Source organism: Rhinatrema bivittatum, chromosome 17 (assembly GCF_901001135.1).
Source record: "Rhinatrema bivittatum chromosome 17, aRhiBiv1.1, whole genome shotgun sequence".
NCBI classification, from domain to species: domain Eukaryota; kingdom Metazoa; phylum Chordata; class Amphibia; order Gymnophiona; family Rhinatrematidae; genus Rhinatrema; species Rhinatrema bivittatum.
The window spans coordinates 40,133,632-40,149,558 of NC_042631.1; the positions used below are offsets into that span (position 1 = coordinate 40,133,632).

The window sequence follows — 15,927 nt, forward strand, 5'->3', positions numbered from 1 at the left end:
ATTGGGAACATTTACCATTTAGCCCTGCTTTCTGTTTTCTATCTTTAAACCACATCCCAAGCCACAACAGAACACTACCCCCTATTCCATGACTTTTTAATTTCCTAAGAAGTCTCTCATGAGGGACTTTGTCAATATGCTTTCTGGAAATCCAGATACACTATATCAATTGGTTCACCTTTATCCACATTTATTTATGCCTTCAAAAAAATATAGCAGATTGGTGAGGCATGACTTCCCTTGGCTAAATCCATGTTGGCTTTGTCCCATTAAATTATGACTCTCCAGATGTTCAGCAACTTTGTTCTTTTGATAGTTTCTACTATTTTGCCTGGCATAGATGTCAGACTCACTGGTCTGTAATTTCCTGGATCACTTGATTCCTTTCTAAAAATTGGCATTATATTAGCAACCTTCCAGTATTCAGGTACCATAGACAATGAATGAACAACCTCTTGTCCTTTAAACCAGGATTCCTGTGGCAAGAGAATCTTTGGATTGTTTTAAGGTTAAAGGTCATATTAATTCAACTAAAATCAAATCTATTGAATATGGCCCTGCTTTTTCGCCAACTCTGGAATACTCAGAGGGTAAAAGCCCAATTTACACCTCATGTTCCTTTTTGATCTCTTCACAGTCCAATCAGACTCGCAACGACAGGTGCAGCAGACAGAAGACACACAAGATAACTCTCAAAATGTTCAGCAGCAACAAGGTACCCAACTTTTGTATTTTATGTCAAAAGATTTTGGCAGATAGCAGTTTTATATATGTTGAGAGAGAATTCTTATGGCAATGGTCTGATAGGACATGTATTTGCAGAATGGAAAGACAGAAACTAAAGGAAAGACTTAGAAGTAGATGAATTGATGGTGTCGGTCGTTAATGGAATTTGAGTTTCAGAAAAATCAGCAAAGGGACTCTGTGAATTATTGTTGGGCGCTTAATCACATTCCTAGCTGGGCTGACTCAAGAGACGGCAAATTTCAAACCCGAGTTGGCAGTTGCAGAGTCCGCAAAGTCCGCACCAGTTCTCACCGAGAAAGTGTGAACATATGTACCTATGAACGTTTCCCAAGGAAAAACTACCCACAGAGATTTGAACCTGTGTCTTAATTTGAAAGTGTGTTAATTTGAAAATGCCAAACTCTGTGTGTTGTTGTCTCCCCAGTATAACCTCACCCCAGGAACACCTTCATAAAATTCAGATAAAAGTAGGCACATTATGGAGCAATGCAGTTATCTGTACCACGTTCAGGCTGGACAGTTTTAAATTAGAACATAAGAAATTGACATGCTGGGTCAGACCAAGGGTCCATCAAGCCCAGCATCCTGTTTCCAACAGAGGCCAAACCAGGCCACAGGAACCTGGCAATTACCCAAACACCAAGAAGATCCCATGCCACTGATGCAATTAATAGCAGTGGCTATTCCCTAAGAAACTTGATTAATAGCAGTTAATGAACTTCTCCTCCAAGAACTTATCCAAACCTTTTTTGTACCCAGCTACACTAACTGCACTAACCACATCCTCTGGCAACAAATTCCAGAGCTTTATTGTGCGTTGAGTGAAAAAGAATTTTCATTTACATGGCTAAATGGCTTTTGAAAATTGCCCTCCGTAGAGCTTGGCCCTTCCTTGAACTGTTTGTGATTTTCCGAAATCCTTGCATCAAAGACAATTTATGTTTTGTTTCTCCAGAATGAATTCTGCAGTTTTGCTGTATATTGTATACATAGCATCTTATTTAATTTAAAAAGAATTCCCCCATGAGAGCAAATGGGAAGGCGTTTTTTACAAATCAGACTGGCAACTGAAGTGTTTATCCAAGGATTAAATTCTCATATTCATATCCGCTGGAACCTTTTAGGCAAAAGTAGAGCTGGAAATCCTAATACATGTTTGAATACTTGCAGGCTAAAAAGTCTGCTGTGGGGCACATGATCCAAAGTTGCTAGCAATACTACCAACATTTTGTAGTTACGTATCTCAAAGCTGCTAACACAAAAAGAAATCCTTCAGTTGGTCACTTCCCAATGGGAGGACTGTACTCTGTAGTCGCATCGTTACCTTACAATCTTCATGTATGAATGCACAACCTCTTGTCCTTTAATCCAGGATGCCTGTGGTAAGGGCCCGCCTATAAAAAGAGGATCTTTGTATTGTTCTAAGGCTTACATGTCATATTAATTCTGCTAAAGTCACTTTTCAATTAAAACATTGTGAGACTAAATTAGGACTGAGAGTGAGAGCCTTTCAAAAATGGCCATCATTACAGACAGAGTAGCTTCCTCTTGTCAGACAGTGCCAGTTTCTGAATAAACCATCCTGAACTGCATCGCGTGGCTATTACATTGTTAAACACAGGCAACTTCAAAATTCCTTTGGCAAGGTTTGCAGAAGCATATTTTCTTCCATTATCTATCCTTGCTGCCATGCTCTGTTTTACGACCTGATTATCTGATAATCCCAGGAAAGTGGAAATAATTGTTAAATGTTATAGTCCAAGCAAAGTCAGATTTTTCTTTTCTTTCACCCATAGGAACCCAGACGCTGATCATCCCATCAATGAAAGCGATAACCGTTAGACGTAAGTTAAACTGAGCATTAATTTCAGTATTGGCCATTGGGAATTCAGAAGATCCATAGAGAGGCAAGAGGTGTGAGAAAAAGAAAGGGAAATCAATAGACAATGGGCTCCTGGTCATAGATATGGCTAAATGAATGGATACTAAACATTATTTATAGGCAAATGAAGAAATATATGGGAAACTATCTATATGTTGTATGACAATAAAAAGGAGTATTGAAATTGAGTCATTTCATTGGCTAATAATTAGGCCTTTCCAGATAACAATAACTCTACAGTTTTTCAAATAATTATTGTAGTTTATCATGGTAATTAAATTGTAAGGAGGGTAATTTTGAAAGGGACCTGTGCAGGTAAAGTATTGCTTTACCTGCCTTTAGAGAATTGCATGACTGATATGTGTGTAAAGTTTCACACTTACTTTAATGTGCACAGGGGAGAGGTGTTCCAGGGGTGGAGACTGGGAGGATTTGGACTTATGCACATACAGTTAAATTTAAAAACAAGTGCACATGCACCCATACCCATGCATATCGGCACACAAGCAGAGATACGTTGAAATTTTAAATCATGCATGCACTTGAGCGCGTATGATTTAAAATTCGCCTACTGCACGCAAGTATGCGCCTAATTTTAAGAGGTTACTCGAGCAAATCGTCTTTGCATATCTTCCATAGAACTTTGCCAGTTTTAAGGCTTTGTACGTACGTGGATTTTAAAATTTGCTCGTGCGAGGGACATTCCCAGTTTTTCTACTTGGTCCACCAGCTTGCCCAGTTAACCTTGTGGTCAACCTGCACACCACCCATACTCCTCACCCTGTCGTGTAAGCCCTAAAACGTGAGATCTGCAGACTAAGATGGTAACTTACATGTACGCACGTATGCTGGCTTATGCCAGTGGATGCAGCCATTTTATAACATATGCGCGTATATGCGTGCATGTTATAAATTCGCCTGTATACACGTAATTGTATGCACAATTTTATATGGATACATGTATGTGTATGCAAATGCAGGCTTTACCGCATAAGTGGGGGGATTTTAAAAACGCGCGCTGACGCACTTATCCGCTTTTACCAGTTCGCTCCCAGTTCGCCCAGTTAACGGATCAGAATTCCTAACCCCCCTGTTATTTAGCCTCCCTTTTAAACCCGACCCTTAAAACCCCGCTGACTCTCCTAGTTTTTTATATTTTAATATTTACACATTGTCCATGCCCCATCCCTTTTTCGCCCCCTTTATTTTGCTCACACATGGACTCATACGCACATAAATCACAGCTTTTAAAATCCGTGTTACACACAGCCCTGAGCCCACATATGTGCATATGTGGGCATTTTAGCATGAGCAATGCTTTTAAAATCGGCCCCCTGTAGGAACCGCGGCATGGTCAGTGGACCCCTAGCCTGAGTTGGGGTTGACGCTACCTGAGAGGGTAAATCCCCAATGGTCCCCAATGTCAGGAGGCGAGGCCAGAGGAAGACAGGGGCCAGCTGGAGCTTCGCCAATACCAGTCCATGTTCCCCGCGGTTGAGCCCTTGGGTACCGGGACTAACTGGACTTAGGTGGGGCCCCTGAGGCGTGGTATAGGTGCCGGGTCCAGAGCTGGAGCAGGAACGAGATTGGAGTCAGCTGGCAGGCAAGACAAGACAGGCAGAGTTCAGGTGCCAGCAGCAAGAGAAGGAGACGGGTGCCTGCCTGGTGTCAGAAGGCCGATGGTAGCTTGGCCAGGGATGGCCAGGAGCCACGCATGTGCCAGATGGTAGATGAGCAAAGAGATCCAGTCCAAGGTCTAAAGGCAGGCAGCAGACGAGCAGGGTGAGGTCCAGTCCAAGGTTCCGTGCCAGGAAATCAGTCCGAAGAGACTCCAGGAAGAAGGGCGCAAGGCCTGGTCCTGGAGCAGAAGTCAGGTACTGGAGCAGAAGTTCTTCAAGGAGAAGCGCAGGATCTCAAGAGAAGCAAAGCAGGAGACTCATTGCCAAGCTGTCTGGGTACAGCCCGAGGGAGCCTTATATAGTCCTGCACTGATGATGTCATCCTCCGGGGCGGTCCCAGGTTTCCCGCCGAAGGCCTTTTAAATAGCTGCCGGTGCTGCACGCGCCCAGGGGGAACCCCGGGCAGGGCCGGAAGCTGGTGGTGTCTCATGCGCTGGCAAGGCCAAGGAAGCCCCAGAGTTGGCGAGTGTGAGCGGAGAGGAATCAGAAAGGCAGGCCGTGGCAGCCAACATCCCAGGCAGGGCTTGGAGGTGTAGCCGAGTGGAAGGAGCTGGCATGGGGGTTCCACGGGCGGTGAGTGCAACACCCCCCAATTTTTACATCAAATGGGGAGATCAGCTGCTTGAGGCAAGGCCACATGCTCCAATTTTTTTAAAGCCCTTTCACCACTTAACCGGCTATATCCTTTTGAATATAGCTGGTAAAGGCTAAAGTTAGCCAGATAAATTTAGACCTGCTGTATGTCACATCTGGAGATAGCCAAGTAACTTATTTGGCTAACTCCAAATTTCAGAGTTAGCTGTATAAGTTGTTTATCTAACTCAGGGTTGGTCTTCGAGAGCCACAAGCAGGCCAGGTTTTCAGGATATCCACAATGAATATGCATGAGATAGAGTTGTAAGCATTGCCTCCATTGTATGCAAATCTATCTCATGCACATTCATTGTGGATATTCTGAAAACCTGGCCTGTTTGTAGCTCTCGAGGACTGGAGTTGATCACCCCTGGTCTAACTTGTCCCCACCTGAAGCACCCCCAACATGCACCTTACTTATTCAACTAAATCATAGCCAGATAGTGACATATCTGGCTAAGATTAACCAGATAAGCAAGCAGAATATTCAAAACTCTTTTAACCAAATAACTTGTGAGTTATCTGGCTAAATGGTGATGATTCTTGGTCTCCATGTATGTACATTTTCTCGGCAAAAATACCATGCACCAAATCGCAGGTGTAATTATGTGTGCATAGTTTGGCCAGGATGATTTTCAAAGTGGACTTATGTGCATCAGACTGCTCTGAATACTGGTGTAACTTAGGTGCATATTTTCCAGCTACCTTATGTATGGTATTACAAAATTACTTCCTTAGATGGTAAAATGGCCTGGCTGAAAATTGCCCTCCTGAGAGGTAGCTAAAATTATGCTAGACTGCCATAGTGCATGTGGGGGAAAAGGTGTTCCTGTGGGCATGTTTAGGTCAGGGGAGGAGAAAAGCAAGTGTCCATTTGATTTTCAAACGCATGCATGCTATTTTGCCCCCACCCCACCACCACCTGCACAGCTAACAGGTACAAAGTCAGCAGGTGCTTTCAGTATACATAATTTGCACTTGTTACTAATGTTCAAAGCAAAACAATGCAGATAGTTGCTTTTGAAATTTTTCTCTAAAGAATGCAAGCTAAAATCACTGGCATAGTTTGCAACAATGTGTGCTATTTCAAAATGGCTCCCATTGTGCCATCAATAATTATTTTGCATGGGTAATGATTCCGCACATAGGCATGCATGCAGAGTGTTACTTGGATGGCAAGATGCTAATTATACTAGCATAGGAATGTTTAGATAAAGAAACAGATAAATAAGTGAACAGATAATGTCGATTGACAACAAAGGCAGACTAGTGAATGGATGGAAAAGAAAGACAGGAAGATCTGATAGAATGTGCTCCATTTTCCCTGACCTGCTTATCAGTCTGTCTTCGTTGAATTCACAGCTGCTATTACCGTTCACAATGGCCAAGTTTGCAGCACTTGGGGTAACTACAACTTCAAAATGTTTGACGGGGACATTTACCACTTCCCCGGAACTTGCAACTATATCTTAGCCTCACACTGCAAGAGCGCCTACGAGGAATTCAATATTCAGATCCGGCGTGCCGATGTGAACAATTCTGCAACGATCAGTAACATTGTGATGAAGATCGATGGGGTGGTTATTGAAATCGAGAACGATATTATTAAGTTCAACGGCGAAAAGTACGTTTAAACACTTCGATGCAGAGTGGAGTGATAAGGAGTAGAGATTTGCTTTTGTTAAAGCTCCTAATTTTGTTTTGTTTTTTTCTATCAGAAATTATGTGTGCCATTTGCAGTCACAAGCATCTATTTGCAAATAGCACGCACTATTTGTAAATAGTGCATACTATTTCTGAATAGTGCGCACAATTTGTCCCCCGCCAAAAAATAAAAGGTAAAAGAAAAAAGCCGTAAACATAATGAAATTTAGGTGACAACAACCCCTAACACCAAACAATACTATTTGGCCTGCACACCCCTACTGAGAACAATGTTAAGTGAAAGAAGCATGGTAAAGTCTATGCCAGAGAATAAAGGTAATCATAGTAAAATCTTCATCCCCTTTTGTAATTTGTGGTATATCCAAGTATCTACTTTTTCTGAACTCATTCACCAGCATGAAGATGGTAACACACTGGGGTCTATATTCAGCTGCGGAACGGTTAGTTAAGTTAGCCGGATACACTGGGATATTCAACGGTGCGGCAGCGTCGATAGGTATACCCGGCTAACTTTAGATCTGCCCTACAGAGTTAGCCGGTTAGGTTAACTGGCTAACTCCTCCCGGAAATGCCTATTGCCTGCCTCTGGAATGCCTCCAACTAATCTGGCTATATTCTAGCTGGATAATAACTCGTTATCCGGCTAGAATATAGCCTGGTAAGAGTTTTAAAATTGCGGTTTGGCCATTTTTATGGATAACTGAAAAGATACCTGTCTAAATGGCTTTGGAATATCTATCCATTTTGTCCAGTATTGGAAACATATGTGAACTTCCAGTGTCTCATGCTCATATATTGAAAACAGTTATTAAAATATTTATCTTTATTTGCCTTGCAGCTTTCCTGCCACTTAGTGTTGGGCATCCAGCTTGGTAGCCATCTCTGGTCATTTGCAGGCCAGCTGTACTTCTCTCCCACCCCCAATCTGATTATTGCAGTAATGATCCTCAGTTGACAGCCACAGACTGTGGCTTCCTTTGGAACCTGCTTCAAATGTACTAGGGATGTACATTCATTTTTCATGAATTAGACAATTTCAAGAAAATTGTCTAATTTGTCCTGGTTCCGGTGAACCAAAAAACAAATGCAATTTTTCCGAAATTTTGGAAAAATTCATTTTTGGGTTAGTGCACGTTAACTCCTGTTAGTGCACACTAACTTTAAAATGTTAGCACGCACTAACCTGAAAATCAGCGTCCCCGAAAAAAAAAAAAGCCTGAACTGTGGGAAAAATGAAATTTCCCACAGCAGGCCAAAAACAAAGCCCAAACCGAAGTGCAGTATTGCTGCACATCTCTAAAATGTACTCTCTTTTTTGCTGGTAAATTTTACTGTCATTATAGCCAGGCTGCCTTCTTCTCTGGGTGCTCTGGATACTGATTCCACAGCATCTCGATTAACCTAAGGATCAGGAACTGGATCCAAAATTTAATCTGGGTCTCCAAAGGGGCAAGTACATTAATAACGGAGGTACTTACATTGTCTGTGGTAGAAATGTTCACATCTGTCGTCTCTATGATGTAGTTTTCTCTTGAGATCCTTAGTTTGAGTTGTTAACCTCTCTGTTATTTTCTTCCAGTGTTAAGCTACCTTTTAGCTACTCAGGAGTCAAGCTGGAAAAAAGTGCTATGTATATAAAAGTCACTGCCAAAGTTGGCGTGGTCGCCATGTGGAACAGAGACGATGCATTCTTGGTAAGAAGTTCAATAAGGGGTTCAGACACTGCAATTAGATATAGATAAATATTTTATGTTACAAGTCGATGTGCATTTTTAATTGCAGGGATGAGGGTCAATAATAGACCAACAAAGCTAGCTTTGACCTCTGGAGGCATGGAGCTAAATCTGGGTTAGGTCACAAGTGATACTGCAACCTGTTCTAAAATGTAGATGGGCCTGGCTTAGAGATGTGCATAGCGTGAGCAAGCATTGTATAAGCTGTGAAGAGACCTGACCAACAACACCCTTACTATTCCAGTTGTGGATTTTTTACAACTTTAATATACCCTAAACCAAGTTCCTGGAAGTAAAATTCATAAACAATTATTAGGGGAAAACCAATGCCTATCCCTGGAGTGAATAACGGGGAAGGAATCTACTCTTTGGGATCTACTGGGTGTGTCCTAGTAACCCAGATTGGCCATTGACCCGGTATAGCAGATCTAATGCTTGTATATTCTTTCTAAGCATTTTTTGTGGGTTAAAATATCCTATAATATAGTATGGAAATTCTATGAGACCCCTTAGATTTTACACTTCCAGAGGCTGAAACCCTTATAAAGCAAAGTTTTGTTCTCTGCTCGCCATTTTATTACGTTTTTCTTTGCCTATTTCTTTCTATTTTCATTGTTTCCTTCCCTTTTATATTTTAGTTCCCTTCTCCTTTTTCTATTTTCATTGCCTTTGTGTTCTCCTTTTGTATCTCTGACTTTACATTTTTCCCCACCCTATTTTTTTGCTTCACTTTTTCCCCTTTTCTTGTCTGTTCTTCCTGTCTTTATCTCTCTCCCTTCCTTCCCTATGTTCCTCCATCACTCTCCTCTCTTTGTGGATTCCCTTTGAATCTTTTCCACCTCCTGTGCTTTTGTGCCCTCCTTTCTGTACCCCCCCTGTAGCTTTCTGATGCCACCTGGCTGTCCGTGATTTGTGCTGTGCGGTGCCCAAACCCCTGCGTGATTTCTGAGATATTGTGGGAATGTGAGAACAGCATGGAGATTTGGGCACCTGCTGGCTCTAACACAGTTCTGGAAAGGCAACAGCTATGTTGGGGGAAGTTCTGATGCAAGCATTGCAAAAACGTAAGGAGATGGCACCAGCGGCACCTGTGGGGTCCTCTAGGGAAGCTTCTGGACCCTGGGGTTCTGTGGAAGCCCAGTTGAAAAACAGTTCCTTAAATCTTCCTTGAAACATCTGGAATTTTCAATACTAGGTCTTCCTGATGCTTTTTCAATTTGGACCTTTTTTCATGCATATGGGTTGAAGTTCTCACAGCTAGTAAAATATTGTCCTTGTAAGGATACTCTGCCAATGATATATGAGCACGTTACACTTCCTCCAGAAAAGCGGGTGTCACCTTTTGTAGAAATGAGAGAAGAAGGTGGCAGAGAGCACCTTTCATTGCTCCGTGTTAGTCTCAGCCTATAAAATGTTCTAGACTTTTCTTGGCTAAACCAGAGATGTGTGGATGCCTTGACAAAAGGACAATCTTCTTCTGTGAGATAAAGCTTGTATATAAAAAAAAAAAAAAAAAATGAAGGCTGTGTTGAGCACCAGCCCAAATGGTTCTTATTATTTGAGACACAAATAAATCCAGGGAGAAACAAAAGAATATAAGATAACAATTAGTTATCACAGCCAAATTTATCTAAATGAATGAAATACACATTTAATAATATGACCATAATACTAGGTATCATTGGTGGTGAATAAACACTTTAATCTCTTCTGCCATAAATATAATCATAGGTAACAATAAAAGCTGTCCAGGAAAATCACAATCTTCATGTTAGATGTAGTTTGTCTTGTTCATTCCTTTCTTATAAATTTTTTACTTATTAATTTTTTATGCGAATAAAAATTAAAGAGTTCTTATCTGAATGTTGACATTGTGAGAAATGTCCACCGTAAAGATGCATTGAAGATCCAGATGATTTATAATTCTGACATGTACATGGTCTATGTTTTGAACTGTGTTCTTCCTTGGGGAGACATTCATCTGTTGTTTTTAAGTTTCCTCTACTTGATAGCATCTCTTCTCCAGAACTGCCCATAGAGAAATGGAAGGAAGGATTTCCCACTCTAATGCCCACCTAAATATCACAAATGATAGCCATTATGGGGCACCATTGGTGGTGAGAAGAGGATTGGTCCCTCAGTATTTAAAAGACAGCGTGATAAGGCCAGGAAATAACTAATCGCCAATAGCTAAAAATACAAGGAAGGCTCTTGCTCAATGTTTCTCTATTACCTTAAAATAAATATGGGGATAAGACTATACTCTCTGCAGCCCCCTTCCGAGGTACACACTGTCTTTTTCTTCATCGTGCCCTTTCATCTCAGATTTGTTTCATATTGACTGCTCCCAGATATTCAGTCTTCACATTTCCATCCTTACTAATACGTTTGCTACACCCAAACATGACTTTTAAAGTTTTCACCTTGCCAGTCTCTCTGCACTTTTCAGCTTTTTATAAATTCCCAGTGCCCAGTCAGATGTCAGAGTAGAGTGATCAGTTAGCTGCATGTACACTGGAGCAATATTGCCCAGTGTTGTTTTACCTAGTTCCTGTCTCAAAGTGATCTACCACTTACGAGCTTCTTAAAAAAGAATATGCTACACCTCTCACCAACTTGGAATAATATCCTGTAGTTTAAAAATGCATTCTTCTTTTTTTCTTCTCTTGTATTTAGCTGGAACTGGATCAGAAGTTTGCCAATCAGACATGTGGTCTTTGTGGAGACTTTAATGGCATTTCCAATGAGTTTGTTGCAAATGGTAAGAATCAGCAGTACCATTCGGCTAACATGGGGGCTTCATGGTTACAGCACAAAACAAAATGCCTTTGAAGCTGAACTGCAATGGCATTTCAGACTAATGGTGCGAAAGTTAAATATATAATCAAACATGCTCCATTGAAAATCCCTTATCTTGCAGCCTACCTCATTCCTTCTCTTTTAGATGTCATTAGTATAGGCCATGTTCAGTCTGCAACATTTTATTTCATTCACTCTATGCTTGTGACTCAACATGGCTGTTAGTATTACTTGGGGGCATTTTCCAGGAGGGTCCTAGTAGCCTTTTTCAAATTGCAGAACTAGGCTGTCCCTGAGGAATTTTAGGAAATGGGGGGTGATTGCAGACACTGACCATTAAAAGACATTGAAAGCCTATTGTTTTAATTAATTGTTGCAGATGCCATACTGACTCCAGCACAATTTGGAAACTTGCAGAAGATGGATGGGCCTTTGGAACAATGCGTGGATAAACCTCCTAAATCTATGGACAACTGCACTGATGTGGTATGGACTTCTATTCTTTCTTCATTGTGCTTTTCTGTAAACACCTGTGCTTCTTAGTTTTTTCATCCTGGGGTACATACAGTATATCTGAAATGGGGAGACAAACTTTCTACAGTGAGGTAATGTGGAAAGAGAAAAGTGTAATGAACAGAACTCCTTTAACTGCTTACTCAGCCCTAGGTCAATGTTTGTGGCCGGGATGTCAAACGTTCATAGACATGAAATCTGTCAAGTTGGCTGACCATATGCGATGTGATCATTTCAACATGTCAGTTGTTCAAACAACTTGAAAGATTTTACATCTGACTATTTTTAAGATATTTCATTAAGGGCCTTGTGTTATAGACCCCCTGTTATGTAGAAGGGCCCATTTTGCCTATTGGGAAAAGCAGCTATGGTGATGAAGCTAAAATTGATAGGCATCTTCTACTATGAAGCTGCTCCTTTAGTCGAGGGGAAAAGACCTTGATTTGGCCCCAGAAGCTGCAAGCTCCTCAGATTCTGGGCCAGAAACTTTCAAACAGCCACACAAGCATGCATGTACGCGTGTATGCTGGCTCGTGTCCAGAGATGCGGCCATTTTATGACATACTCGCATATGTAAGATGTAAGTGCTGCGATCATTAGACCCGCCCCCCCATGATGTCACTAACATCGGACAGATAAGACAGCCTCAACACCAGGCTCAAAGGGGCTCTCTCCTTTGTGCACCCCTTCGTGCAAACCTTTGTGTATATGTAAACATTTATATTTATGTTTCCTTTGTTAACTAAGCTGTTTCATTGTATTCGACTAAGGAATTGTTTCCTGCTTTTTCTCTTTCACTGTAAACCGGCATGATTTGCATTTAATGCAAGAATGTCGGTATATAAAAGTTAAAAATAAATAAATAAATATGTGCACATATGACATAAAATCATCTGTACGTGCATACATGTGCACACAATTTTATATGGGCGCACACTTGTGCGTGCAAATGCCGGTTCTACTACATGTGGGGGGTGGGGGATTTTAATAGATACGTGCACTGACGCAATAGCCCTTTTTCCCAGTTCACTCTCAGTTTGCCCTGTTAATGCATTGGATTACCTAAACTCCCTGTTATTTAGCCTCCCTTTTACCCTTTTAACCCTGACCCTTAAAACCCCGCTGACTTGTTTACTTTTTTAAAATTTTAATATTTACATGCCTTCCAGAGCAAAATTACATGGTAGGGACCCTGGTGCACGCTTCTGTGTGTAAATATGCGCACATTTCAAAGTAACTTCCCGGAATGCCCATGTCTCGCTCATGCTTCGTCCAGACCATACCCATGCCCCACCACTTCTAAAACGTTTTTGATTTGTGCATGTACCAGGAGGTATGCGTGCACTTGCGGGCTTTTAAAATCTGCATGGCCTGTGCCGCTGCCGCGCATATCTCTCAGCTTTGGCACACATAGGGCTTTTAAAATCGACCAGTAAGTGGGCAAAATGGACTGTAGTATTGTGTAATGCTGTCGTATGCATAGAACTTGCACAAGAGAATTAGACAGGGAACTGCCTTACCAAATTAGATGTACAAGGCACATCCTGAGGGCAATTTTCAAAGCTTTTTACCCACATAAATCAGCCATTTGAAAATTGCTGTCTGTCTCAATGCAGCAAGGACTCTCATTGTGGAACAATGCCTGCACATTTAGACACAGTAAGACGAGGCTTTCCCAAGTGTATATTTAGATTGGGGGAAGAAACATACATGCGTAGATAGCATTTCATACATTATTTGCTTACATCTCTAGCAAAATTCTACCAGCAAAAGAAGCAGACACTAATGTCTGTGGGTACTTTGTACCTCCAGCAAGTTAATGCAAAGTCCACAGGTTAAATGTACCCATGGATTTAGTCTCAATGTGGTCTAAGCTTTGAAATTGCCCCCAGTGTATAGCAGGATAATGTGAAGGATGTGTAACTATTATAGATGTTTAAGCACTGTTTAACTGCTCAATTCCTTGTCTTCCAATTTTAATAGAATAGAATATGTGAGACCAAATTGACTGGTTCAGACTTTGCCGAGTGTAACTCCCTTGTTGACGCTACCCCGTACATCAATATTTGCACCCAGGATGTATGTCTTTGTAAGGAATCCACGAGCTGCATGTGCGACACCTTGGCTGAATATGCCCGGCAGTGTGCTCATGCCAGTGGAACACCTCCAAACTGGAGGACAGCAGAATTCTGTGGTAAGAGTCTCTGAATAAGGAACTGACTTGAATATTTCAGATAACCAAGGCCTAATTCCATTGCTGACTGGGATATGTGCCATTAAGAGCTTTAGAGAGTAGGATTATGTGCAATTAAGAGCCTTAGAGAATAGGATTAAATGGTCAATTTTCTTGGTAGAAAAGGTAAACCATGATCTGTACTTGGACTGGTGCTTTTCAATATATTTATAAATGATCTGGAAAGGAATATGGCAAGTGAGGTAATCAAATTTGCAGATGATACAAAATTATTTAGAGTAGTTAAATCACAAGCCAATTGTGATAAATTGGCAAAATTGCAGGAGGACCTTGCAAGACTGGAAGACTGGGCATCTAAATGGCAGATGAAATTTAATATATATAGGGAAAAATAACCCATGCTGTAGTTATATGATGTTAGGTTCCATATTAGGAGCCACCACGCAGGAAATGATCTAGGCGTCATAGTGGACAATACATTGAAATAGTCAACTCCTTGTGCTGCAGCAGTTAAAAAAGCAACAGAATGTTAGGAATTATTAGGAAGGGAATGGTTAATAAAACAGAAAATGTCATAATGCCTCTATAATCGCTCCATGGTGAGACCGCACCTTGAATACTGTGTACAGTTCTTGTTGCCACATCTCAAAAAAGATATAGTTGCACTGGAGAAGGTACGGAGAAGGGCAACCAAAATGATAAAGTGGATGGAATGGTTCCCCTGTGATGAAAGACTAAAGAGGTTAGGGCTGTTCAGCTTGGAGAAGAGACGGCTGAGGGGGAATATGATAGAGGATTATAAAATCATGAGAGGGCTAGAACAGGTAAATGTGAATCGGTTATTTACTCTTTAGGATAATAGGACTAGGGGACATGCCATAAAATTAGCAAGTAGCACATTTAAAACAAATTGGAGAAAATTATTTTTCACTCAACACACAATTAAGCTCTGGAATTTGTTGCCAGAGGATGTGGTTAGTGCAGTTAGTGTAGCTGGGTTTAAAAAAAGGTTTGGATACGTTTTTGGAGGAGAAGTCCATTAACTGCTATTAATCAAGATGACTTAGGGAATAGCCTCTGCTATTACTGGCATCAGTAGCATGGGATCTTCTTAGTGTTTGGGATCCTGCCAGGTACTTGAAACCTGGATTGGCCACTGTTGGAAACAGGATGCTGGGCTTGATGGACCTTTGGTCTGACCCATTATGACAACTTCTTATGTTCTTAGCTCTCTGTATTTTACATTTCTTGGGGGTTTTCATGAATGGCAGACTCCCAATATCTAGATCAGTGATGCATATCTGCAGGAGCAGTGTTTTCGAAGAAAACATCCTGATCAGATGGCCTATTGCCACCTAGTAACCAGAAACTTCATTTCACTTAACTTTAGCATTTTGACTTTAAAAAATGTGCCTCCTTTTTGTCATGTTTTGGCAATTAAGCTACATTCACTGCCTGGGAGATGGAAAGGGGGTGGGGGAGGGGCTTTACTCAAGGATGAATGACAGCAAGGGTTGCTTATCCTGGGCAGTTGAAGATATAATATATCCATTTCAAGTTAAAAAAAAAAAAAGCCGGAGATAACTTGGTTTCAACAGTGTGTGAAGGGCTTAACCTTTAAATTGTGAACTTTTTTTTTTTTTAAATTACATTTCAGCCAAACAGTGTCCGTTGAATATGCAGTATCAATCATGTGGCCCCAGCTGTGCTGATACTTGCACGAATCATGAGAGAGAGGACGTTTGTGACAATCACTGTATAGACGACTGCTTCTGTCCTACAGGCAAGTCCATACTCCAGGTCCAGCTCTCCCCTTCCTCGTTTGATGCACACAGTCTTGCTCACCGCTGAAGCTAATCTTTGGCTCTTGGTTTAGGGATGGTTATTGACGACATTGGTGATAGCGGCTGCATCCCCCTGGAGCAGTGCCCCTGTGCATACAAAGGCAAGACCTATGCTTCAGGAGCAGGATATTCCACCCCCTGCCAGTCCTGGTAAATCCTCTTCTCTTGGGCTTGTATGATCTGCTACTGCATCTCACGACTGTTATATCCGTTTATGTATATCTCACTTCCTCCTGAG

At 41.4% G+C, this 15,927-nt stretch overlaps 1 protein-coding gene across 1 annotated transcript in view; it reads left to right on the forward strand.

Moving 5' to 3' along the window:
• LOC115079484 (mucin-2-like) overlaps positions 1 to 15,927 on the forward strand; it is a 98,651-nt gene that overhangs the window by 28,327 nt on the left and 54,397 nt on the right. Inside the window, 9 exon segments of the mRNA XM_029583108.1 lie at positions 638 to 715; positions 2,544 to 2,591; positions 6,304 to 6,565; positions 8,186 to 8,300; positions 11,016 to 11,100; positions 11,518 to 11,624; positions 13,635 to 13,845; positions 15,503 to 15,628; positions 15,722 to 15,839. Coding sequence (XP_029438968.1) covers positions 638 to 715; positions 2,544 to 2,591; positions 6,304 to 6,565; positions 8,186 to 8,300; positions 11,016 to 11,100; positions 11,518 to 11,624; positions 13,635 to 13,845; positions 15,503 to 15,628; positions 15,722 to 15,839 — 1,150 coding nt within the window.